At 38.7% G+C, this 27,915-nt stretch overlaps 1 protein-coding gene across 3 annotated transcripts in view; it reads right to left on the reverse strand.

The window, feature by feature from the left end:
- tnrc6c1 (trinucleotide repeat containing adaptor 6C1) overlaps window positions 1-27,915 on the reverse strand; it is a 60,821-nt gene that overhangs the window by 25,189 nt on the left and 7,717 nt on the right. For 2 of the 3 annotated variants that reach the window (XM_067417830.1, XM_067417824.1), the window contains exons 2-4: window positions 23,356-23,458; window positions 22,823-22,844; window positions 2,769-3,083 (exon numbers count right to left, since the gene is read on the reverse strand). In XM_067417830.1, the coding sequence (XP_067273931.1) occupies window positions 2,769-3,083; window positions 22,823-22,844; window positions 23,356-23,418 (400 nt within the window). In that variant the 5' untranslated portion in view covers window positions 23,419-23,458. The remainder of the gene's footprint in view (window positions 1-2,768; window positions 3,084-22,822; window positions 22,845-23,355; window positions 23,459-27,915) is intronic. The other variant, XM_067417835.1, reaches the window with a different exon arrangement.

Raw genomic sequence — 27,915 nt, forward strand, 5'->3', positions numbered from 1 at the left:
AGCTATAAATATGATTAAAGTGTGATATTTAAATTACACAAATCAATGAAAGCACGCAGCTCTGAGCTCTGAAAGCACAAGCGCTGCTCATCACAAACGCGCGCGCGTTACAGCTTGTTCTGATGTTTGTTGCGCCTAGTATTGAGAACATCTAATGGTGCATTTCGAAGATATTACCAAGTAGGATATATAAAGTCTCATTAAAGATTTCACACACATCACAATGACGGTGATCCATGTGCAAAGCTGCAAACTCCATCGAGTTCATGTGTTTGGAGTCGCTCGTATCTCCTCAGCTGACGCGTGTAGGCTACTGCCGCAAATGAAACTTAAATGTTCAGCGTCGCATCCTGAAGCTCAACACACAGTTGTCTTAATTTAAAAACAGCCATATTAAATGATATTACCAGGGCTGATGCCCGCCCGTTCTCTCTCTCTCGCATTGCGGTCTTTGATCTCGACATGAGCTGAAAACGAAAGTTAAAGAACGACATGCATTCATTGCGTTTTAGCGTGATATGAGAGTTCCGCGTCTTTATTAAAATCAACATATTAACGATTTCTCTCATCCGCCTGCAATTTTTGGGATGTTTACGCACCTGAACCGCAGATATAACCACAATCCGCTCATACTCCGAGTCCTTACACAAAAAAATGTCTTTCTGCAATATCTGTGTGTAGTTAAATGGACTAAGCGAAGCATCGAGGCAGATGATTTTGCCTCGAGAATTTTTTTGATTCGATTAACTCGAGTTACTCGATGAATCGTTTCAGCCCTAAATTAATGCATTACAATTTAACTAAACTACTGTAGATTTAGTCAACTCAAATCTTATGATGTTTAGTCGACTAAAACTAGCCTGACAAGCCAGACCCACTTAAAATCAAATAAATAAAAAAAACGCCAACAGCGCGCCAGGTGGATGAGCTCGTCTGTGATTGGTTCCCGCAAAAGTGTAACAGAAGCAGAATAAATTTATGTACAGATTTCCAGACAGAGTTGCCGGGCGAAATCAAATCGGCAGATCAGGCTGGGTTTACCCAGTCTACAGACCCACATTAAGAAGAATAAATCTGCTGCCACTGTCTAGACTTCTAGGCTAGACTAAAACTAAATAGCATTTTAGTCAAAAGACACTGACTAAAACTAAATCAAAATTTGCTGTCAAAATAAACACTGGTCGTTGCCCCATGTCATTACCTAATGTGTCCTTGCCCTATAAAACGTTAAAGACCCCCTGCTTCAGAGCAGAACCAATCTATACTCTGGTATGGCACATATATGGGCCAGCACAATGACTATTCTTCTACCCTCCCAAAACAAAGACTCATGCACATTTACTGTAAGCTGTGAATCACTTCTGCCCACAAAGCTGATCGTCTGCCATCTCTCCCTTCTCCTCTCAAACTCGTTCTCCGCCACAGCAATCGAGAAGCCACAGACACAGCTGAAGACTGCCAAATCCACGAACAAACTACAACACTCTTGGCACACCCACACACCTCCAAACACAGGAAGTAGCAAAGAACAGCTCAGCATGACGGTTTCTATCCACCTAGCTTTCTTCGACTGCAAAACAGAGGCAGCAAAAAAAGCAGCATCCACTACTACCTACTTCACATGCACACATGAATGAGTTCAAACAACACTATAACAAAAAGACCATGATTAAATGTCAGCAGGAGATTTCAACAAGAGCCTGTCTGAGTGATGAATAAATAAGTCCATTTTACTGCCTATTGAACCACATATTTTGTGCCACACTCATTAGAGGCTGTTCACAAGGTATGCACTTTCATTACACTGTGCTACATTTTCATTGTTTTACATGTAAACATGTGCTAGACTGTTATATTTGACTGTTGAGCTACGCATCCCGCAAAACACACAGCACTGTAAAAATGCGGCACCCAAGTTAATATAAGTTATAAATAATAAAAATAAACATCTTAATTCTACTGCTTATGTCTTGCATTTTTAATGGCAAAATGTGCTGTGTGAATGGCCCCTTGGAATTTTCTTAGAAAATCTAAGGGGCCAATAAATAAAAATATTTTTTTAAATAATTTTTTAATTAAAAATAGCTTGCAGTAACAGGGTGGAATGAAAGAAGAAGACTGGGACTTTTTTTTTATTGCTCACTATAAATTACAAGTTGGATTTTTAATATTAATATATATTTTTTGAAAGTCTAATATTAGAGGCCTGAATATAGTTACAGATTTTCTTATTTGTTTCAGTTCCGGTTTGATTCTTGGGTATATTGTTGCATACATTAAGAGTGCAATTAATCATAAAATCTTTTTTTTTTTACCCAGCCCTATTCATTATACTGAATTGTCAATTTTATTTTCTTTGTGACTTCAACTTTTTTAAAAAACCTTCTGGAAACCATTCATCTCCGCTTAGAGTACGCAGTGTGAAAATTTAGCAGCTGCTTCTCATCATCCTACTTATTTGTAATTAGTTTTGTTGCCAAGTCTCCATTTATCAACACACTGGTAGATCGCTTTTTAAGAATGCAGTTTTATATTATTATATCACACTCAATGCTGGAGCAAGAGCCAATATCACCACAGCCTGTTCAGACCAGCACCCAAACAAACTCTGGCACAACCAGCTCATCCACTTTCCTTCAACATTACATAAAACAACAAAACAGACCACATGGTCGCCAATTTTGGCCAACACAAAGGGCGTGAGATTTTTCTGGGCTGCACCCTGATTCAGCATGCTGTCCTGTGTGTATCATGGAGGAGAGGCTGACCTGGGTGAGTCTGGCAGGAGAAGGGCTGAGGCGTAAGGCTGGCGGACACTGGCTGCGCGAGAGCCGTGCTCCCGGTGGGCAGAGGTTGACCCCGCTTCAGTAGCTGCTTGTGTTCGTGTTGACGGAAACGAGGGGGCACCTCTCTGGGCGGGTAGCGAGGGGCTGCCGGTGGCTGCTGCTGCTGTTGGTTGCCGGAGGGTGCGCGCTTGCCATTGCCACCGGTGCTGCTGTTGGCTGAGGGCACAGACGGGTTGATGGCGGTGCTGGGGTTGGTGGGGGGAGGAGGGGTGGGGCTGGGCTTGGCAGAGTCTGGCACTGTGGACACAGAAGAAAGAGCGAGAGAGAGAGAGAGAGAGAGAGAGAGAGAGAGAGAGAGAGAGAGAGAGAGAGAGAGAGAGAGAGAGAGAGAGAGAGAGAGAGAGAGAGAGAGAGAGAGAGAGAGAGAGAGAGAGAGAGAGAGAGAGAGGGGAGAGGAAGCATAAAGTTAATTTTAGCACATGCCATAATGAAAGCAAACAGGATCTGTCTTTAGAGGGATGGCTATGAGAGGATTCGGGAGGGATGAGCGGGTCCATTGAGGATGTCGGTTCGCCTGTCTCTTCCAATCACAGGAAGTCTAGACGCAGAGGGGCTCTCGGGGAGGCAAACGAAAAGAAGCGAAAGTGCCGTTTATCTTAATGCCTCGGTATTGTGGAGGAGGTAGAAACAGTTACACAATTAGCCATCATAGCTTGATCCAGGCAGATCTCTGCCTGAGGCAGAGGCAAAGATGAAGCAGTGGGAGAACAAACATCTGTGTGAATGAGTGCGGACTTATGTAACACTCCTATCTCAAAGACGGGGGAGATGCATATTCTGCTGGGGTATAAACCACTGCCTGTCTGGTGGTCGAGCAGAAGCTCGGAGGAAAAAATCCTAAAAACTATTTGATAACTCTACTTTGTGGATTTTTGGCCTTTCATTGATTTTAGGAGCTTCTGATTTTTTTTTTTTTTACCAGAATGACAGAGGGGGAAATATCAAAATCTATTCAAAAGATATTTTTATTCTAATGCATTGAAATTAAGACCTTGTTCAACGGACCACAAAACAAAACAACAACAAAAACAGCTCCGCAACTGTAAAATATATCAGGTAAGTTTTAAGTATGCATTTTAAGTTTACATATATAAAAAAACAGGAAAAAGACTGTATACCTTATGAGGGAATTAGCTACTCATTATATAAAGCACTGTGAATTACATAACTGCATCTTAAATGACTACAGAGGTTTGAAAGTGTAGGGAGAATGACTAAATGACATGATTAACTAATACAGTCTTCTCAAGGGGTTATGCGGTTCTGTACTTTTGGTGTCAACTGCTCACTGAACAAAACATTGAAAATACACTCAAAAAAGAGATTTTGTGCTTGAAAAAAATCCACTTAATCCATTAGAGGTGGGACTACACAAATTATTTTATTGTATTGTGTTAAAGTAGCATTGTTTAAACTAGGAAGAGGATTTCCACAACCCATCATTAATTTGCATTGGACTGGATAGGGAGAGTAAATGTTAACAAAGTGTTCTTTTATGCAGTTTTGAAAAAGGGGAAAAGTGAAAAGTGTTCTGTTACTCATTCATGATTAGCGTTCTTGGTGTTTTGGGGGTGTTACCATTGTGGTAAAGGTTAAAGACCTGCTAACAAGAATTCAATGTGCTTTAATAAAAAAGCAAATACTTGGACAACACTTGGGAATGCAACAGATGTAACCAGTTCCATATTTTGGCTGCCAACACCTAACATCAAGGGTCAGATTTACTAACAGCTTGTGCCAGCGCAAACACCCTTGGCGTTAAAAAACGACTGTCAGAATTTATAAAAGGCACGCAGTGAAAAATCGCCGCTAAAAAGGCATGAACAGATTATTTTTGAAACTGACCTTACTGCAAATGCATTTACTATAGGTGTTCCCCTTTCAAAAGCAAAATTTATGCAAGGAGGGTATTTAAATGAATCACACAAGATTATTTACTAAGGTTTGTGCTTGTCAATTTACTGGTATTTGTGCCATTGTTTATTTACTGCCCGAAAAAGTATGTTTTAAACCAGACGCTAATTTGCTCTGCTCTTGGTGGATCTCTTTGGTCATTATGAAAAGGATCCAGCTGTGTCCTGTGTTCTTCAATTTGCCAGTAGATCACGCATTAAGCTCTTGCGCTAATTTGCCCTGTTTAGTAAATCTGGCCCCAAATGTCTAAAGCCCCGTTTCCACCAAAATTCCCGGAACAATTTGTACCAGGAACTTTTTTACAGGAACTTTTCTCCCCCCCAGACCTGCAACTGTCTGCGTTTCCACCGCTAAATAAAGTTCTGTGAAGATTAGGCAAATTAGTCCGGTGATGTAGGACTGCGCAAAACTGCTCCTCCAAGTCAGTGACGGACAGTAATCATTTTTGCGTGTACCGATTGAAAGATTTAGTGGACTGTTTACATAAGACGTTATCTAAACCGATCTGGTTTACATGTAATGACTTTCAATCGCAATCATTTTGTCACATGCAGTTTGTCTGCCGCATCAAAAATGTCAACGCTGTTTTCTCCAGCAGCTGGAATGTGTTAACTGTAGCCATAGCAACTCTTAACGGCCACCAGGACTAATACAGTATTATATAATAAGCTATTTATTTGTTGTAAAGTGTAATAATCATGCAGAAAAAAAAAATCTTCTGTCAGGCGCAGTTAAAGTAAAAACTGCCTGGGGCAATATACGCCGTGTCATTATTCCAACATTATCTTCATAACTTATGAAATAAAAAGTTAACCCCTCAGAAAATTAGCTTTTCTCTCTTGTCAACATGAGCGCGGCACGCACTGTCACGTCATGTAAGGACGCACACTTAAAAGTAATCGGTCAGGTCGTTTACATAAAAAAATTACTGTAAAAAAATGAATAACCAGTATGGAAGAGATTCAAGCTGTGCTGCTTTTGCTGGTTATGTATAGGTTTACTAAAGAGGTAATTAACAACGACAGAAAAGAGCACTAATATGCAGATTCAGCAGCATATTCAGAAAGCTTGTAAAGCTAGATTTAAAATGTAGGTTGTCTACAAACCGGAAGGTTGGTGGTTCGATCCCCGGTTCCACCTGACCAAGTGTCGAGGTGTCCATGAGCAAGACACCTAACCCCAAACTGCTCCCGATGAGCTGGATGGCGCCTTGCATGGCAGACACCGCTGTCGGTGTATGAATGGGTGAATGTGAGGCAACATGTAAAGCGCTTTGGATGGCCATAGGGTCTGTTGAAAGCACTATATAAATGCAGTCCATTTACCATTTTACCATTTAAAATGACAATGTATATTATTATCAGCTATTACGGACATTATACGTGAGATGGCTGAGACGAACATGTGCCATCAGACAGAAAGAGCAAGACGGATATTTACTGAACGTAGACCGAACCTCGCAAAAGACTTTAAAAAATGCCGGTTGAAATAAAAAGCTAAACCAATCAGCATGTTCAGCGCCCAAGTCCCGCCCTCGAAGGTTCCTGAACTTTGAAAAAGTACTACCTTGCGAGCAGGGCCGTTTGGAGGGGGAAATATTTACCCGGAACTTCATTTAGACCCTGGTTCCTGCGGTCTAAACACACAGAGTACCACCCAAAGTTCCTGGTTCCTGGGTAAAGTTCCTGTGGTAGAAACGCGGCTTAAAGTTGTATTTAGCTTGGTAATATGTGTAATTGATAGCTAACAGTTTACTTCAAAATAAATTGATAACAAAATCATTATTTTGACACTTCAGTTTAGTTCACTTCAGGTTGCGATAACAAAATAAAGAGTTTTTTTAAGTGTACAATGAAGAGTGAAACTGGATTTGAAATAAGAACTCAACTCTCCCTCACAGCCTTTCACATTTGTGTCAGTATAAATATGCCATTTAAGCCTTTAAAGCACTTACTAAAGATCCTCACTAAAGAGGGTTTGTGGTAAACAGGTGAACTACATTCTCCAGCATCCCCTGCTTCTTTCCAACAGACTGAGAAAGAAGCTCACATTCACTATAGGTTATGCAGCTTGAACACTACATGAAAACATGAATCTTGAGCTAGCGTTGCACATGTCCTTTCAATTTCTCCCTTTCTCTCTCCCACATATGCAAGTCCCTCCCCCAGTCGTGGCCCCTTGCTCTCTTTCATGCCATGTTTACAGCACAGACGCTCTCCAGAGGCGCAGTCGCAGTGCTAAGCTGGAATCGGTGACGCCAATCCCCGATTAAGTCCAGCTCAGCCTGCCTGCCACAAGCTGGCCGACCGATCGCTACAGATTCCTCCACTCCTCTCACATACGTGCCATTGTTACAGTCGATTATGAACTCATTACATGAAGCATATGGACTGCTAAACACATGGCTAATTTCTCCTGATTATACTGGAAGTACCTGCACATTTACACTTTTACCCAGGGGCCATGAAAAAAGGCTGCAGTCAGGGCCTTTGATGAAAGGTATTCTAGAAGCTTCTATGGAAACTGTCAGCACTCGTCCAATCACAACGCAGCACTGGCGAGGGGAGGTTAGAGAGTGGAAGGGGAGGGAGATGCTATGAGTCCTCGAATGGGAGACAAGGGGGAAAAAATAATCTGTGTGTGTGTGTGTATGCATCTAAATCCAGCTCTCGGAACACTGGACACATGGATACACAACACAAACCTGTAAACAATTACACCGTTAGGAGATTCATGTGAACTGATATGCTTTAACCAGTATACTGAGACTTATTTTTAAGCTTTGTTGCTCTGATAAACGCTGTCATGTGTAAAAGCATTAAAGGGATCGTTCACCCAAATGTGAAAATTTGATGTTTATCTGCTTCCCCACATGGCATCCAAGCTAATAGGTGACTTTGTTTCTTCAGTAGAACACAAATGAAGAATTTTTTTTAACAACAACCGTTGCAGTCTGTCAGTTCAGTTGTATAATGTATGTGAACGTCCAACCAATTGTCCCAACTTTTCAACTAAAATAAACACTACTTATGACTGAATAATGAATGCAAGTGCTTTAACAGAAACATGAGTTTTTCATTTCTGCTTTGACACCCACATTGTGCAAGTGCATGACCCCATCTATTTCCATTGTAAGTGCCTCACTGTTACTTAAAAAAGAAAAAAAGTTAGAAATGATTTTCTATGGTAATGGGCATGCCATTAAATGCTGTCAATAAACATTAACTTATTGATCCCGGAGTTTTTTTTTAATCACCATTGTTCTACTGTATGCAACAGCAACACTACTACCACAACAAACACTACTTGTGCAGAAATGCAAAAGCTTATTCATCTATGAATATTATTTTATTCTCAAACAAACAAATAAAAAATGCACTGATAAATCATAAAAAAAGAAAAAAGGCTGGGTTGTTCATGTGATGCTGTCTCAAAAAAAACCCCAGGGACTGCTCTAGAAGAAAAGACTGACACAGGAAAAAGCAAACATCAGCTTCTTTTGGGGAAGTCGCATTAGATATTAAAGATGTCTGTGTGCGAAACAGCCCAAATGCACTCTGGATTCTCAGCAAATTAAGCAGCATTTCATTTCAAAGAAGGCGAGAAAAAAAAAGCATATCATATCAGCCCGAGGGAGTATTTTCCATCTCACGGTGCACCACAGATCTCTCTCTCGCTTTCACGAAGACAGCTTCATTTACTGTCTGATGAGAAATTAAATCCTTAAATGTTCAATTCTTTGACTTCACAGGACAGATGAAAGCACTAAAGGTACAAGAAAGGTGTAACGTGTCTTGGTAGGCTGAAATTACAGGACCCGAGCCCAGTCTAAGTACTGAGGAGACACCTTAAATGTAATTACAGCACACTGACTGCGCCTCCTACTACAGACACACTCCGTCCATGCTGCTAACACGTAATGACAGGCTTTCCAATATCAGCCGTGACTTCAAGCAGAGGCCAAAAAAGCGCTGAGTGGGTTTATTTTGATCAAAAGCACTTTCCAGCACCGAATTCAGACTGCGAGTGAGTTATGAGACAAGACGAAGGCATTGTGATGTGGAGATGTGAATCAGACCTCACAGAGAGAACAGGTTTTTGAGGTCAATATAATTGAAAGTTGCTTTCTCTCAATGGCACGATAGTGGCCATATGTGGAGGAGAGTACAGGCAGATATTTTGCTACCAAATCATTATCTGTCACTTTGACAGACTCTGTTGTAAATGCTGTGCCATGCTCTATTTTAAATTGTCCTTGTTTTCCCAAAAATTATATAGAGTTTGTAAAACATAGGCTACAATGATAGTTATAAGAAACTAAAATCATGTACAACTGCCAAGAGGGTTTGGAGAAAACAAAGTTATATTTATTCAGTCATAAAAAACACATTAGATTTTTTTGGTGAATATTTAAATGATTGCATCTATACAAAATTGTTGAGAAAATGCTTGGTATGTATGTATAAAAATGTATGTGACATTTCAGTTTTTTTTTTTTAACCTCTTAAACACCAGGACCATTTTTGGGATTTCCACCTGGATTTGGCCTACCCAAATTGAAAATCCTCCCATAGACACATACAGTGGTCTAAGTTCAAAATGTTGGTGTCATTTTACAGAAAACCCTTTGAAGTTACATAAAACACTGCTAAAAGTGATAAACATGTAAGTATATGTTGTCCAAGCTGTAATAATCCCCCCAAAAAGTAGGCACTTTTAGATCTTTTTTTTTTATATAATTTTTTGAAAGTGTGTAACTCAGGCCCTGTGTGCTCTAGGTGCCCTGTGCAGACAGTTTGGGCTGTTTCCACTAAATTACAGAAAATGGTGGAAAAAAGAAGTTTGTCTGTGTCAAGATTTATAAAAATGAATTTGAAGGGAGGACCCCCCTTTTTCCCCCTCTCCCTTCCACCACCCCTCCCCCCACCATATACAGTGATATAAATGCAATATCCCAGTGTCATAAATTAATTGACTATGCTGAAAATGGTACCAGAGTAATTTCGTGTAAATACATTACTTTGTCTAAAACAAATGCCAAAGTGATGCATATCTCCAGAAAGAAGAGACTCCAAGCTTTCAAATGGTACCACATATGATATTATAGCTCCTCCACAGACATTTCAAATTGAAAGTATATACATGACGATGTCATTCCCAACCCTGTACACGGTCTGTGGAGTTTTATTAAATCTGCAAAAAAAGTGCTGTGTACTTTAATGAAAGAAAAAATAACAAATGATTTTAGCAAATAGCTTTCTGTATGCATTGTGTGTGTTTGTGTGCGTTTGTGTCTGTCTCTCTGTCTGTCTGTCTGTCTGTCTGTCTATCACTGATCTACACCTTGAAATTTCTATGGCTTTTCCATGGCTGAAATATGCCTGAAAGCTCCAGGTTTTACTTTGGAAACCCTGTTCTGTGGAAAGAGCCCTCTTTCTGTCTGTCTGTCTGTATATAAAAGACAACAGAAACTTGCCATTGATCCGTTCGTTTCTTACACTAAAATCTCACTCCTTTATCTCTTTGTCATTACAACAATTATTTTTCATAATTTCTAACCCCTATTATTAATATTTCTAAAGCAGTGAAACACATCTGATATCTTTTTTATCATTAAACATGACAGAATTTTTCCATGAACATTTTATATTTAATTCAGTAAATTATATGTTTAGCCTCAGAGTGCAGGGGGTATCCTCTGTTTATGCACGTCCCCAGGAGTCAGACACATGGAGCATTTGTCCTTAGGGTGGCACTTACACAGACACCTTGTGAAGCCTTGTGCCTCCCCGGGTCCCAGACTAAGCTTGTTGCTATGGAGATACACACCTTGCAGTTGTTTTTTCTCTCTGCCTCTCATCACAGCAGAGCATCTGTCACTTCCTCACAAGACAAACAAACCTCACATAAGCTGCTACAAGATGCACAAAATGTAATAAACTGACAGGTCAAAATAAGCAGATGTTAACAGACAATATACTTTAAGTGAGGCAGCTTTATGTGCAGTTAACCAAGCAGCTGCCACAGGAAATGATGGGTAATGCTCTTCATGATAACTGCTATGTAAGAAACCATGTAATTTGAATGAGCTATGGGGAGGACACTGCATTTTTGTGCTTTGTCAGCAAGAGCAAATGCACTAACCGAGAACATCCTTCATGTTTATATAGAGCAACAATTTCCAAAAAATTTGACACTAACACTGCAAACTCAGCTGAATTTTGTTGAACCTTTTTATATAATTAAATACTATTTAAAAAAATGAAATGCCTTAAAGTACCATTTAAAACATAAATGTGTTAAGCATAAATTATTAGACTTGCAGTCTTATATTTCTTGAGCATGAAATCTTAATATTATAATTATTTCTAAAGAATCATGTGACACCGAAGACTGGAGTAACAATGCTGAAAATGAAAAAAAGAAACACAACACACACACACACACACACAGACACACAGACACACAGACACACAGACTGCATGTTTTGCAGTTTGCATGTTCTCCCCGTGTAAATGTGGGTTCCCTCTGCGTGCTCCAGTTTCACACACACACTCGAAAGGACATGCAGGTTAGATGAACTGGACATGCCAAATTGGCCTGTAGCTATAGCTGTGAATGTGCGTGTCTGAGTCCAAAGCCAGGTAATGGCTGAAGGGTCAGGAAAAGACCTGACAACCTACATTGGAAAAAACACTGCCAAGAAAATGTATAGACCAGCATATAAGAGTCAGACATGACTGACAGGGAACATTAATGCAGATTCACGTTATGTTAAAATTCAAAGACTCAAAAACTAAAATAAACTCGAAGTATGACTAGCCATCGTAAAATAGAAACAGTAGCAAACAGTTTTCTGCTTGGGTTTCAGATACCAGAGTAAATGTAACAGAATCTCAGTATCAGGCATCATAAAAATGGCTTGAGATCTTTGTGCGTGCTTTGTCAGCATTGACTAGTGCCAGTGAATAATCTTTTGTTTTTACAGTATCAAACTTTAGATGTCAAACAAAATAGCAAACTCGTGGTTCAATACCCTGCAGCAGCGAGATTAGCTCTAATACGATCTACACAAGCGAGAGTGACGTGTGACCCGACCCTGCCAATGGACACATTTCAAAGGCTTCACACACAAGATCATTAATCAGTGGAAGACAACGCAGGGAAATAATCATAACGCTCGCCTATCATGCTAATCTCATCGTTTTCCATGTTTAACCTTGCACGAACGAGAAGAGTCTGGAGATCTTAATTAGCAGCGTTTAAATATGTAGCTGTATTTAAGGCCTGCGGTTTCTCGCGGAGAGATGAAAAGACCCACACGACGAGGAGACTGGGAGCTGCTCTACATGAAAACTGGAGCGACTGGGGACGTGCCTCATGGGACGACCACAGAGCAGAGAGGAATCCTTACCATAGTCACCCTCAATTAACCACACTTCATAAGAAAACCCTCCTCTCCTCTCTGGCACATGAACTAACAAAGAGCAATAACATGATTGTCGCTGACACCGTACAAAAGCATTAATATCGTCTGTTTATTAATCACCTGCACAAAATTTTTTTATTTCAAAATGATTATTTTTTAATAACAAAAGGTTACATTTCTTGTTATGCAACTTTATATTTACTAGCATGACAGCAGATGAGCTGATTTCAATATGTTGTAGTTGTTCCAGTAAAAAGCAGTAGTATAACAATGTAAAACATCAATTTGGATTACAAACCAGCCAACTAAATCAATATCAAGGGACTTTCCTTCATCTCTCTGAAGAAAAGTTGGGAAGTCCAAATCATTTTAGTGAAATCGTTAATCCAGGTTCGTTTTTAACTAAATGGTTCATAAAAAGATTAATTGATTCATTTTAGTCATCACACTGGACAGGAATCTCTGAAAGGAGAATATTAATATTTAGTTAAATACTGCCATTTATTAATTTACACTACCGCACAAAGCTTCTTTTTTCTTTCTTTTTTTGGGGGATTTAGCAAGCATGCATTAAACTGATTCAAAGTAGGGCTGCACGATATCATTACCGCATTACCGATCATTATCGGTAGTCACATAGAAGGATCTGCGATGTGAAGTATAGGGATCATAGTTAATCCGTCATCCATACGTATTTATTTTATTAGCTGTATCCTCTAGTTATAGCAATTAGAATACGAATATGAATATAAATGCAGTTAGTTAAAAACAAAAAGCAGTGAGAAGTTTGTAGTGTAGAGATACTTCATAAAGAGGCAGACTAGTTTAAATACTTTAAACTATGATTAGCTTAGTTTCAAAGTATCTTTCCCAACATTGCATCATAGCAATGAGGCCACACATTTCAATGGGGAATTTGCTATCTCTGGACTGAGCCCACTTCTTAAACCAAGGCAATTTGTACAAGCCTCTAATCTGGGATGAAGGCCCGTAACTGCTAAACACAGAGGAACCACACAGTAACCTGCCGTGTCTGACACCCTAGGCTGGAATTAGACCAGGCCGGGTCTTATGAGCAAGAGCTTTATGATCAAAGGAACATGCGTGAAGACGAGCAGGTACACCCTGCGGAGCAGATTCCAGAGCTTGGCTCACCTGACCTGTGCTACCGGTACACATCCACCAGCGTTCTTTCGCTCCACATTCTACCAAACTGTTTGACATTCAGACAGGAATGTTATGAAGACAGATAGCTCTATTAGTGCTTCTCCCACCATCCATTTACTCTACTATTATTACTATGGTTGGCCATTTTACATGGAAAGTGATGGACCACAATTCAAAACACACACTAAAGCAAAGCATATAAAACATTTGTAAAATGTTTTTTTTTTTTTTTTTTTTTTTTAAAGGGAGATTGAGCTAGTGCGAATACACACACAGCAGGCAAAAAGACAAGATGGCGGTAGGCTGCACTGCCTGAGGGAGGCTATAAATACTGACCCAGTCAGAGAATGTTTCTGTCTCTCCACACAACCACCTTCAGTAGTTCAAATACACACTCACTCCGAATCAGAAAACCACCAGTCTTATTCGACCATGTGAGAAATTCAACAGCAGTAGACTCTCTCACACAGTGTCCTAACCAGGCACAACATAACGACAGCAATATGCGATTAAAATGTTCTCTTCTGTTTTGACCTGTGCTCGACAAGCCACACAGTATTTTTTTATTCAAAATAAGTGAACCTGAAGAAATTATATTTGGATGAAAAGATGAAACAAAACATACATTTGTCAGATTGGCCATTTTGTTTAGTGGCTCTCATGGTACTCTAGTAAGTGTAAATCATTCAGTAATTTGCACTTTCCATTCTCTCTCTCTCTCTCTCTCTCTCTCTCTCTCTCTCTCTCTCTCTCTCTCTCTCACACACACACACACACACACACACACACAAGGTTGAGAAAACTTAAAAGTTTAGGGCAACCAGCGTTTGAGTTGAGTTTTCTCAACTTAGGGTCAATAGTTGTACAAACTTTGTTTGAGTTATCTCAACTTTTTCATGTTAAGTTTCAGAGCTGTAAACATCCTTGTTAGTCAAAGAAAAGCTTTTATAGACACCAGGCCCAGAAAACGATCGAGTTGGCATCTTGACGTCATCGACTGACGAAACACCGCCTCTACAGAATAATAAGCACGTGTAGTTCAGTAGCCCCGTCCACCGACTCATCGGCTCACACTAGCCAGCAGCAATAAGCATGCTGAGGAATATAACAAGTTATTACATGGCTCTGTGAAATACTTGATTCTGATTGGTCAATCGCGCATTCCAGCGGTATATTATTTCCAGATAACACCCACTCATACGGGTACTACAAATTATCTTGACCAGTACTACTTCTATGCTTAACACTGGCGCCATCTTGTGGCTTAAACAGCCGTGGGTTACAATGGCAGACTTCAAGGCGGGTTTCCTTTATAATGTTTTTAATATAGATATTTTTCTTACACAAACGCATCGATTCGAATCAGAAGGCTCTATTAACCCATTGGAGTCTTGTGGAGCACGTTATTTGACGGACAGATGCATTTTTTATGGACTTCAAACACAACTACAACTAGGCTACTGCTTGGATTAACGTTAGCCTGGACTTTTTAAATATAACTCAGATTGTATTTGTCTGAAAGAAGAATGTCATATACACCTACGATAACTTGAGGGTGAGTAAACAGGCTTGGTTTCATTTTTGGGTGAACTAACCCTTTCAGCATTCATTTTCAACATTTAGCAAGGGCATATGGCAAATCTTCAGCAATAGATAAAGGCTTAAAGCAGGTTAGAACTGTTTTCCTTCGCGGAAGCTTTGCGTAAGAGCTAATAAAATATTTCATCTCGAGACAATATTTTGTGTCTAATAATTATTTATTTGAGACTAGTAGCCATGTAATAAGCGGGATAATGTACACCCAGCCGGTTGTTATCGCAGAATAAACCCCTTCAGAGTGATGCAAGATCTCACAATACTGTGCTTCTATACTGGATCCGACAGGAGGAATGGTGCAACACACTTATGTGAGTAAAATGTGTTTTTTATATGTAATAGTATTGCATTGTTATAGAGTGTTTTGCTTATGTGTACGTGTCTAACATACCTTTAGCACTCTGGACTCTGACGTATGGGTCAGGGCTCGAATAGCCCAACGTGCTGTGTGCTTATCAGACGGGCTACCAAAACGGTAGCCCATCGGCAGGGCGATGAATCTCATAATATTCCTTTCTTGTTCTGCGCCATTCTCTCTCTCTCTTGACTTGACATTTGAAGAGCGCGCACATGCATGCGTAGTGCACGCGGTTCACGCTTATATCGAATGATCATACGGGCTATGCAATACAAAAATTATAGTCCAATCAATCGCAGGTGGATGAGAAATAAATCATTGTGTTTGTTTGATAAAGACGTACTTGAATAATTTCGGTTCCCGCTTTCAAAACAATCCCTCCCTCATGTGAAGTGAACTGAACAGGGGAGCTGAAGCTCATTAATATGCAAATCTTCTCCAATCCTAGCTGTTGGGTGTTTACTTTCAAAACCCAGCGTTTTGGAGAGAGCCTCAAAACCAGTGTAGAAAATAGCCTATTACTTATTAGTTATGATGATTTTGAATGTAAAAACCACACAAACGTTATTAGTTGACCTCAGACAACAGTATAATTTTTTTTTAAAGCCAGTTCATGACACCTTTAAAAGCTGCATTTGTCATACAAAACATAAGTTGGATTTTTTTTACAGTGCACACACACACACACACACACACACACACACACACACACACACACACACACACACACACACACACACACACACACACACACACACACACACACACACACACACACACACACACACACACACAGCAGGCTGCCATCATCATATTGACATGAATTTGCATCACCATTTGTTGGATGTTGTAAAAATAGTTAGTAACCCATGTAAAAGCACACCAATTGAACCACAGTGTGTTTGGTTCTCTATGTAAATCAACAGGGCTTTTATTGAGAGCCTGCTGCTCCTCAGAGAAACACTCACTACTGACTAACATCCATGTGAATGTGGAGAGTTGGCAGTTTCTTTATGAAACTCAAACTGTGCCTGCCATTACAAATAAGAGACTTTGACAGTGACAAAAGTTGGCACGACACATTTTAAAACATGCCCAGCACATTTTTCATGATCTTAATGCACAAGACAACAAACATATTTAAAAACTCTTTCTATAGGAAGCCAAACATAAAGGAGTCAAAGCAAGCCACAGAAACCAAAACCAAAATGTCTGAATGTGAATAAAAAAACTGATTAATATATACATTAAGGAGTGATTCGTACCCACTTAAAATTCCATCCTTTCCCAGACTCAAGTTTGGTGCCTGTGTTACTGCCAAGAGACATTTCAGTAACAACAACAACAACAACAACAGCAGCAACAAAATTCTAAAAGCAAGTCCAAATAAAATCCAAAAAACATGTTCCACTAGGCCATGAGTCATCTTTGCACTCGCTGCTCTGCATGCACACAGTGGGTAGCGGCTGCTCTCTCAGATAGGCTGTCTGGGTAAGGACTCATGGAGCAGTAGAACGTAACCTGCTCATACAGCGGATGCCAAGGTCCCAGGGGATCAAACTCCTCCTTACGAACAGAGGAACTCAAGGACAAACAGCCAGACTGAGTCATTAGCAGTAATTAACCATGCCCTAACTCTGCAAATATGGCATAGGAAGGTGCTGTAATGAGCAGCTCCTTAAAGCAGAGCAGGTGCTAACTGACAAACAACCTGTGTGAGCTATTCAGCCTGACGTAGATCTGCTGGGTTAATACACTCCTCTACAACTGCCCCTGACCACCATAACAAACTAAAGGCTTGTTCACACCAAGAACGATTATAACGATAACTATCTTACCATCTAATCTTTCTGTTCATTATAAGTGTGTGCTGTGTTACATAATCTGCTGATTTAAATCCTTGCGATCTTTAAAGTCAGGTGGATTCTGATTGACTGTTGATGTTTTTATCATTCATCAGCTGGAAAAAATCATTCTGAAAGTAATTCTAACAAAATTGTTCATTAAAACTTGATAGTTACAGTTATCGTAACATTCCTTGTTATGAAAGGGCCTTAAGATGAGCAGGGCTCTTTGAATGACGTTTAGATGCAAGGCAATCTAAAATCAATGACATTACAATAAATAAATATAAACAGCAAAAGTCTCATTGAAATATTATAAAGATTAATTGACAAAATAACATTTATTTGACAACTCTCAATAACTACAGGATACATTTTATCATATGAACCCAAGACCTAGGTGTTCCTCTACTAGTTAAGGTACAATTCATAAAAAAATATGCTTCTAATGGTCCAACTCAAAGTAAATATATGTTCTGAGTTTTATTTTTGTGGTTAAGAATATGTTGTTTAGTTTCTTTAAAGATTGGATGACCTGAATAGTGTAAACCTCCTCAAACCACATCAGCTATTTCTTAAAAATACTTGCTTACACAAAACTTTATATCCCAAATAACTGATCGAAACTCCTAGGAATTGAACAGGACCCACTCAATCACATCACATTGGTGTGGGATGGAAGTGGAGATGTCATCCATTTTTCTTTTTCACAATCCATGACTGGTACTAGGGCTGGATATTACCAACTACCGCTCGATAAAAAACATATGCAATATTGCAAAACATTGCTATGCAGCTCAATATCATTATTGGATTTAAACTGAAACTGAGCTATGAAACAGGCCAGAACAAAAGTACATCTCTTCTTTACATGCAATATGCAACACAGTTCAATTTCTTTCTAAGGTTGACATTATGTCAAGGGCAACTAGACCAAAAGCATATAAGTGAGCAAGACAGAAAGTACCTGTGGCTGAAGTGGGAAAAAAAGTGCCTGAACCGAAACAAGTACATGCAGAAAAACTGAAGATTCTGGTTTAGCACATTCCGATTTAGCAATCTGGTTTAGCAACAATCAGCAGCAAATCTGATTAATCCATGAGGTTTATGTCTATGTGTGCACATATGGAAATTAAGTTTAAGAGAATGACTTAGAAAGTGAAAGAAAGAGATTTGGAGGAAAAAAGGGGAGGTGAAAGGGGGACGGTTGTTTTTTTTAGTCTGGAAATCTTCTGAGGTCTTTGAGCTTTTCTGAGGCCAAAACCAAAAGACTTGAGCTGACAGGAAACTTAAGAGGTTCTCACTCTCTCTTTCACACAGTTCCACTGCTCCCTTCCTCCATTGACAGAGTCCTTTTCCAAAAAATTTCTCTCTCTCTCTCTCTCTCTCTCTCTCTCTCTCTCTCTCTCTCTCTCTCTCTCTCTCTCTCTCTCTCTCTCTCTCTCTCTCTCTCTCTCTCTCTCAACCTCTCTCTCTCAACCTCTCTCTCTCAACCTCTCTCTCTCAACCTCTCTCTCTCTGTTGTGTGTATGTGTATAGGCCCCTCCTGGGCCTCTCTTGAAAAGAGAAAGATGGCCTTGCAGTCATTACTGCTCACTCAGTACCAGAGCACAGCGCTGCTTCCTCCAGGATACTTTTTAGAGATTCATGTCTGAGAGCTCACCTTCACCTTTCTCTAATGATCTCTAGGCGACATCAGGCTAAATTTAAAATTTCCTTTCAGTACTCACAGAACATAACATATTCAATATACTAGTTACTAGGGTGAGGCACGACAAGCTCATTTTAGAGCAATTTTGTTGTCAGAGAGGTCAACTAGTAAGTGATAAGTGAGGTCATCTCATTCTTTTTACTTAGCTTTAATATTTATAGTGGCAGGGTTTTAAATGGGACAACTTTTCAGTAGGCATGAGACGGTAAAGAATTGTTCCCATCGGAAAAACACACCGATAAAACCGGTATCCCCGGCTGGGGCTTTTAAAATTGTTAATTTTAAACGTAAAATGCGGACGGCCAAAGCAGTGCAGAGCAAAGCGAGTGTTTTCAATGAATTCCTTGGAAAGTTCCACTTCCATAGACAAGAACTGAAAACGTGCCACACTGGACACGCACCGTAAATGAATGCCTGTGTTCGGTTTAGAATTTGCACCAATTCAATTCACCAATTCACCAAGGCGGGTTGCTTGAATTGTGGGTTCTTTAAACTATTATTCTAATGAAAAACACAACAACAAAACGGTACCATGACAAACTCCCTTAAATAGGCTCTTTTACATTTTGCTTTGAAACCAAATCTTCAGCGATCATCTTGTTTGTCAGCTATTTGCTCTTGAATAAAATCTGACTCCTGGTGTGTTTTTGCTGTAACTCGTTCGGCTCACACTGTATTGAATAGACACTTTTTAGTTGTAGTGTCTGTTCTCTAACTGAACATTATTTTATATTACTATAAAAAATTAAAACGACGGAGGGTGGTGCCGTTGTGTCAATTTATCAAACTTCAGATTTTAAGGCAAAAAATGTCAGTCATCAAATCGCTGTTATTTATGTGTAGGTCTCTGTTTTTATAAGGACTGTCTATATTGTGCACTGAAGGTTACATCATTTAGATGAACACCTGCCAGTTAGCCCACTGAAGAACTACGATTAGCATCTAAACAGTTATAAATGTCTTCCTTTAAGGGACATTTAAATACTTATTTTATTAGAGTTTTGGAACAACTCCATGTGTGACTAAATGATGACAGAATTATAAATTTTTGGCTGAAATATCCCTTTAAGACAAACTTTTTGGCGCCCACATACAACCCACTAAATTGTGAACATTGTTTTGCACATCCTTATCTTAAAGCATGAATTACAAGGAAAATCATTTGGGGTGGTTCAAACATCACTTTATCTATTTGTTTGTATCACATTTGTCAGACTATAAAAGATCCATCACGCAGACAGTATCTTGGGTAAAGCATTTAGAAGGTTTAGGCATTAAAAGGTCAACATCGATCCAGGAGGGTTATGCTACACTATCACATTCGACTTACCCTTTTCAACAAACAAGCACTTTGGTCTATCTTACTTTACTTTACACAGAAGAAATCTAACAAACATGTCGAGCCAACCAGAACAGTTCATCCAATTTCAAGAAGATCTAACAGGCGGAAGGAACAGACATATCCTTATCAGCTGCAGATAATGTGTGTCCTCAGGTACCATAGCCCAAGAGGGGATAAAGAAAGATGTGAAACAAAGCAAAACCAGATTAGATCTAATTAGCAAAGCTCCGTGAATGCCCCTAGTGCACTCCGATTAAAGAAACAAGAGATTCTCAACACTGACTCACGCAGTTTGGATGAACGTGCGGAAGAAAGAGCTTTGCAACTCAATTCTCCAGAATATTTTGCAACGGAAGTTCCCTGAGCGCACTAAACCAGCATTCCCTCCTGTGTTAAGTCTGATGTTTGAGAGTTCCAGCATTAGCAGATGCTCTAATGAGATTTATGACCGTCTATCCCTCACATGACATAAGCCCCTCTCCCATCTGCCCCATGACAACCCTCAAAAAGCCCTTTCTGTCATCTAAAATTTACAGCCTCATACCTCATCCCTCTCAATAAAGACGGCGTGACCTGGCCAATGGGAGGCGAGGAAACCAGAGCCAAACACGTCAGCACATTCCTTCCTTTCCTGCACCCACTGTCTCTCTTCCAGTGCTGTCACACTCACTTCTCCTGTCATTCTAAGATCTGCTGCATAACACTGATTTAACCAAGACCTACTAACACAGAAGAGATGCCTTTGTATCAATGGGTGTTTCTTCTACAAACTACAAGCACTTTATATCAAGAGTTTTTTTCAGCTTGTTTCTTCTTGTAAAATTGTTAGGCTTTTCTTTATATCTCCATTTAATTGTCTACTTTGTACAGATTCTATTGTTATATACTTGTACCAAAACCAGATTGTTTATGTTAAAATATGAACTATGATTTGATAATCTACTATGATAATCTACAAAGAGCAAAAATGTAAGTATTTGCCATAGTCATAGTTGTCATAAACATTAAAAAATACCAAAATTAATAATAATGAGTTTTAAAACATAAGTGTAAAAATGTTACCATATATAATTAGTTGTGTATTTAAGACCAACTGATTGCTAGCTATGAAGACAATAAAAAAGTCAGTCATTTAAAGGGGTCATTTGAGAAATAAATTTTGAAAAAAAATCAAACCACCCCTTCAGCTTTTAATAATAATATAATAATATTCTGTCTTTTTCAGAGTTAAAGACATCCTTGTTAGTCAAAGAAAAGCTTTTATTGACAACTGGCTCAGCAAACGATCAACCTGCGAATGTGCTTCCTGTGACGTCAGAGTGCACTGAAACACCACCTCAAAAGATGAAGAAAAACGGCTAATTCTGTCCTGCGATTTGGGATCAGATTCGAACATAATATGGGCCAGGGCTTGCAAAACCCAACATCCCGGGCTAATGTGTTTACCAGTCTTAAATATTGAAATTTAAGAAATATTCGAGCGTTGTGCATGTGTGTGGCACGGTTACCATTATATCCACCAATTGGACGGGCCAAGTAATAAAAAAAATAACATTCCAATCATTCGCGGGTGGATGAGAGATAAATCATTTTGTTTGTTTGAAAGACATTTTGCGAGCCCTGTGGGCAAATCATTCCAGTTGCCGTTTTTCCGCACGTTTTCAAAACAATTCCCCATGTGTACTGATTGGGGAGCCAAAGCTCATTATAGTATGCAAAACTGTTATCCAATCATAGCAGTGGGCATTTACTTCCAAGTCGGCAATGCGACGCCCATGAAACCCAAGCGTTCCAGGAGCTAGAAAATAGACAAATACTCCTGGAATGCACTTACTTTGCTGCCCCACGAAGCCACTCCCAAGCCACTGCCTTGCAGTCACCACCCCACTGTCGTTTTCATATTTATAGTAATAGTAATATCAAAATAGTAATTGATTTCAGTTAGAGAACAGACACTACAATTAAAAACTGAATGTTCCATATGAATGCCCCAGCGGCCATACGCATTTACATTCTGTGAGTGAGATCCCACCCCAATGGGTGGGTTAAAAATATGCGGAACTAGCTCCTACTACTGGCTAATATCTGCATCATCTGAGCCTTTTTTCCAGGCATAAAATACATAAATCTCTCGTCTCGGGGGGATATGAGGGGGAGCAGGATCATCCAAATATACGAAGCGTAATGCTAATCGCTGAAGTATCCCTTTAAGGAATACAATCCTGATTTACTGCAGCGCCAGATAGAGCTGCTCAATAACATTCAAAATGTAAAAATTCCAAATGCTTCAAACTCTCAGCCGTTATGACCAGTCATGATTGATTTGTCTGTCTCTATCAACTGTTGTCTTGTGCCAGTCATTCAATTCACCCACATGAATAACTGCATTCCCACATGAAACTACCATTATAGTGGATGGTATTATGTTTGAGTTGATTCTGACAATAGCATTTAAAAACGACTGCAACACATGCAACTTAAGTTTTTCCACCCTAGAGGTGTTTAAGGAGATGCACGTGGTATGAACATATCTTTATGAAGAGAATATCCTTAAAAAAGAAACACTTTTTAACTTCATGCTTTAGTGCAGCACTGCAAAGAGAATTATAACTGACCTTTGGTTTTCTGTTCAGCAGCCTGTAAAGAAAGAACAAAAGTAGACTGAGAGATGAACACTTTCTAGTGTCTAGTGTACAAACGCTTTATAACAAGAACGTGTCGCTTATGTAAAAAAGTAAAACCAGTAAAAATGACTAGTGGACCATAACTCTTGGGACACAAGATGGATTATAATGGATATCTGCTTCAATATTATGCTAAATAGAGACCAAGATGGATGTGCTAAATCAATCCAAAGAGCAGTAGGATGTGGCTTGTGTAACAGCAGTGAATGTTAGCAAACACACTGACTTTGTAACTCCATGGTGATGTCTAAGAAGTGAGCAATATAATATCGATCTGTGTTTCACAGGCACAATTTGACATTTAACCGGTTGTTGTGAGCTCTAGTCTGTGCTTCACGTTGGTAGAGATGTCTCAGAAGCTTACGGCAGACTCAGTAAGGTGTCCGTTAAGCAGCTTTTATGAAGGGGACACAAGCACAAGATTCTACGTAAAAGTTTGTAGGTCATAGAAAAGAAGCCCTCACCTTTTTCTGAGCAGCTTCCTTCTTTTTCTTTTCCTCTTGCTTTTTCTTTTTCTTTTCTTCCATCAAATGGTTCTCCTTTTGTGTGACGTGTTTTGTCCCAAGGCTGTGAATAAGATCAGTTGTGAGTTGTTTTAGTCCCAATATTTAAAACAAACTGCTAACACATACACTCCAACTCTAAAATACAGTAACTCCGAAACATATTATAAACAACATTTATAATGTTTAACTCTAATAGAGCATTTTAAGCTTAACATTTTTTGCCAGTGATTTTTTTCTAATGGCTATAATTCATATAAGCACATTTCTAATTCATATAAGCAAATCACATTATTATGATCATACTAATTGGAGTATGATCTTAAATCTAAAAGAACCCAAGTATGCTAAAATTGTTTGATTGTGACTGATTATTAAAAAAAACAAACAAACAAAATGTCTGTTGATGATGAGAGGAAATCGACAAATGTAATCAACTGGCTTTTCACAGTAAATCAAAGCGTGGTTTATCTCCTTTAGTATTGAGAAAAACACCAACCAGCCCAACATAGATAAAGGTTCTCTCACTACCAGCACATTCATTAGATAGATAGATAATAAGGCAAAAATAAAGCAGAAATCACAGATTCAAACTAGCCTTAAAATAAATGAAAGCAGCACCAAGATATTCTAGTTATTAAGAATAGCTATCCATCTGTGAACAAATTTCAACCGTATAAGAGCTAGTCTGAATCTTTGTGCTTATGTTAACAATAGTCAGAAAAGGATGTTAACAAGAAATTCACAGGAAAAGGGATTTGCTTGGGATTCAGAGGACCATTACTTTTAGGAAGACAAACATTGACTTTGAACTTCCTTCATTGTATACCACCTGTTTTCATTAAACTCTTGCCTGAGTAGTTGAATTAGAGATAAACAAACATGACGTGATCCAGATGCACCAAACCAAGATTGAGAGAAGCCTATGAATGCTCTTCTTGTCTAATAATAATCGCTGCATAACTCTTTTAAACTAGAGATGTACAATATATTTGGCGCCGTATAGGTGCTAAGCAGATATTGCCTAATTCAATCTGTTGAAAAAAAGTCTTATGTTCATTAAGGATTTATTTATTTGATCACAAATAGAGTAAAACCAGTAATATTGTAAAATATATTATCAATTTAAAATAAAGGATTTCTATTTGAATATGTTTTTTAAATGTAATTTTGATGGCAAAGCTGAATTTTCGGCATCACTACTCCAGTCTTCAGTGTCACGTGATCAGTCTCAGTGTTCAATCGTACATCGATTACAATACTTGCCACCACTGCCACTGGCATTTCGGTTTTTTTTTTTTATAGCAATATAAAAAACATTTAGATCAGTTGGAGAACGGACACTATAACAGATTACTTTTAAAGATGACTGAAAAGATGTTTGTAGAGGATTCAAGTATTCGTTTAAGAAAGGTAAAGTTGTAAATATGTTAAAGGTCAAAGAAGTGCAACAAATCCTGAGTGTCATTGACAAATACCTTTTTGTCACTGCTCAAATTCAAATAAAAATGATAATAAATACATAATTTAATTTTCAAAATTATCAAATTACATTTGCTCTAGAAGAAAATTTAATAACAAATCCAAAATTGACAAAATAAATAAATAAATTCATATACTGCACATTAGGGCTGTGCAATATATCGTAATTATCGTAATATCGCAAATGAGCATATTGTAACAGCACGAAATATCTGAATGATTTTAATAGGGTACTTCAACATTGTGAAATGTGAACGTTTTAGGTTGACGCATATAGCAGAGAATAGATTGGGCACATGACATTGCTTGACGTTAAAAATAGTTATTAAATGCAATAAGTAAGGGATAATGTACACCCAGCCGGTTATTATTGCAGAATAAACCCCGACAGAGTGATCAGGACCCCGATGCGAAGTGGAGGGGTCTGCATCACTCTGAAGGGGTTTATTCTGCATAACAACCGGCTGGTATTATCCCGCTTATTACACGGCTACTAGTCTCAAATAAATTAGACATGAAATATTGTGTTGAGATTAAATATTTTATTAGCTCTTACGCAAAGCTTCCGCGAAAAAAAAAAACAGTTCCAAACTGCTTTAAGCCTTTATCTATTGCTGCTTAATGTTGAAAATGAATGCTGAAAGGGTTAGTTCACCCAAAAATGAAACCAAACCTATGATTTACTCACCCTCAAGTCATTATATGTGTATGACATTCTTCAGACAAATACAATCGGAGTTATATTTAAAAAGTCCAGGCTAACGTTAATCCCAGCAGTAGTTGTAGTTGTGTTTGAAGTCCATAAAAAATGCAGCTGTCCTTCAAATAACGTGCTCCACACGGCTCCAATGGGTTAATAGAGCCTTCCGATTCGAATCGATGTGTTTTTGTAACAAAAATATCCATATTTAAAACTTTATAAAGGAAACACACCTTGAAGTCTTCCATTGTAGCCATGGCTGTTTAAGTATTTACCAGCCACAAGATGGCGCCAGCGTTAAGCATAGAAGTAGTACCGGTCAAGATAACTCGTAGTACCCTTATGAGCGGTTGTTATCTGGAAATAACATACCCCTGGAATGCGCGATTGACCAATCAGAATCAAGTATTTCACAGAGCAGAGTGTAATAACTTGTAAAAAAAACACTCCTTGCAATCTCGCGCTGTCTGACACACACACACCAAAACGTACGCACAAGCCGCCTCACTGAAAGCAAGTGATGTGATCCCTTCAGTTCTGTTTCGTGTCTTGTTACACACTCAAACTGTAAAATAAGTCTTGATGAGTATTTATTTAAACAAAGTCAGTCATGCTTTAAACAACATCTCTGGTGAAAAATTAACCTAAGGGTAATTAAAGGAACTGTATGTAAGAAATGTATTCAATTAATCATAAAATGGCCCTGATATGTCACTAAACATTAAGAAATCATGTTCCTTTTAAAAACGTATATCACTGACAACAGTAGTCCGGCCAGGATATTGTCATTTAAAAACTAATGTTGATGTTGACTTGTTGTGTTTTGGCCTGAAGCTCCACCCTCCACCTATCGACCAATCACGTAGTCAGTAATGTCTCGGCATCCGGGTTGCCAGATCTGTTCTAGTTACTACAGTTGCAGCTACAAAACGTTCCTGCTGGAACCTGCAGCCTATCTGGCAACCTCGGGTCCGGGGGGAGGGGGAGAGGGGATACACCTCTCTACAGTCATTTGAAAGTGATTCCAGTACCAGTTTTGGCTACAATCTTAAATACACTTTCTTTAACACATGGTTACAGATCGGTACTTAGCACAGCGTTCGTGGCTCGACTGGTCGAGACTGTTTTCCAAGATGGCACCTGTACTGGCGTAATGTACTGTCTTTATAAAGTATCTTCTTATTAAACTGTTTGTACACTTAAAACTTTCTCAATGCTTCGGTTTGCATGTAGGGACCCTCATTATGCTACAGTGTTAGTGTGAGGCTATTTTGAGCCTTGTTAGTGGTATAAACTAGCAATTTAATTGTACTTATCCTATGCCCCATACTAGCGTTATAAGCTAATCTGTTTTTAGAGATAAAACTCGATTTTTACATTCGATTTTCATGAAAACGCATCCCAGAGAACGATCTACTCTGTAACCATGTGTTAATTAGGTTCATTTTTCACTGGAGTTGTCCTTTAAGTGAACAATATCAGATGGGGAAAGAAAACGAATATGCGTCAATAAGACTCTTTAGGCCTTAAAGGGTAGTCATGTTAGTAAAACTGCTAATACAGTAAACCTGCCTCTGTCTCTCAAACAACAAGAGAAAAAGAGAAAATCACTCAGTGCTCTTGGCTGAAAAACCTTTGTAGCTTTATTATGTATCAGTGTATATTTAATTAATATGAAGACCACTGTTTTTTTAATAACAAACTAATTAAAATAACAAAAATAATCAGCTGTCAGCTGTCTGTTTATGTTCTTGATGTTAAGTTTTAGGTTGATATAACTATACATTACCAAGTCAAGCAAAGAGTTTTTGGTATTTAAATATTTATTACATTTTTTGTTTGTTTACATGGATGTTAAAATTATATTATCAGATTTGTGATAGGGATGCACGATATTATCGGCACGGCATCGGCCAATAAACGCTTAAAAAAACAAATCCAAAAATACAATACTTAGGTTATAGCTGCATCTGCGGTGAAAAATTACTGGCTTTATTATTGTTATTTTCAGGGCTTTTAATATACTCTTATCATAAAAAGAACTGTATTAACATTTATTTATTTATTAAAGGATTATAAGAATCATTTTAGTAAGGAGACCTCAAAAAATCTGAATCCAGAATGAAAAAAAAAAGTTGTGCTCAAAATGGTGTTGTTTCCAAACAAAGGGAAAAAAAATTAACATCAGCATCAACCAAAATGAGCTGAGAAGAGGAAAAAAAAAAAAAAACATTCAGCATATCCAATTTTTTTTTTCTCAGCTCATTTTGGTTCAGGGATGCATCCAATATGGTGCATCCCTTATTTGTGACAAACACTGCTAAAACACTGCTGGTCAC

Source organism: Pseudorasbora parva, chromosome 2 (genome assembly GCF_024679245.1).
Source record: "Pseudorasbora parva isolate DD20220531a chromosome 2, ASM2467924v1, whole genome shotgun sequence".
Taxonomy (NCBI): domain Eukaryota; kingdom Metazoa; phylum Chordata; class Actinopteri; order Cypriniformes; family Gobionidae; genus Pseudorasbora; species Pseudorasbora parva.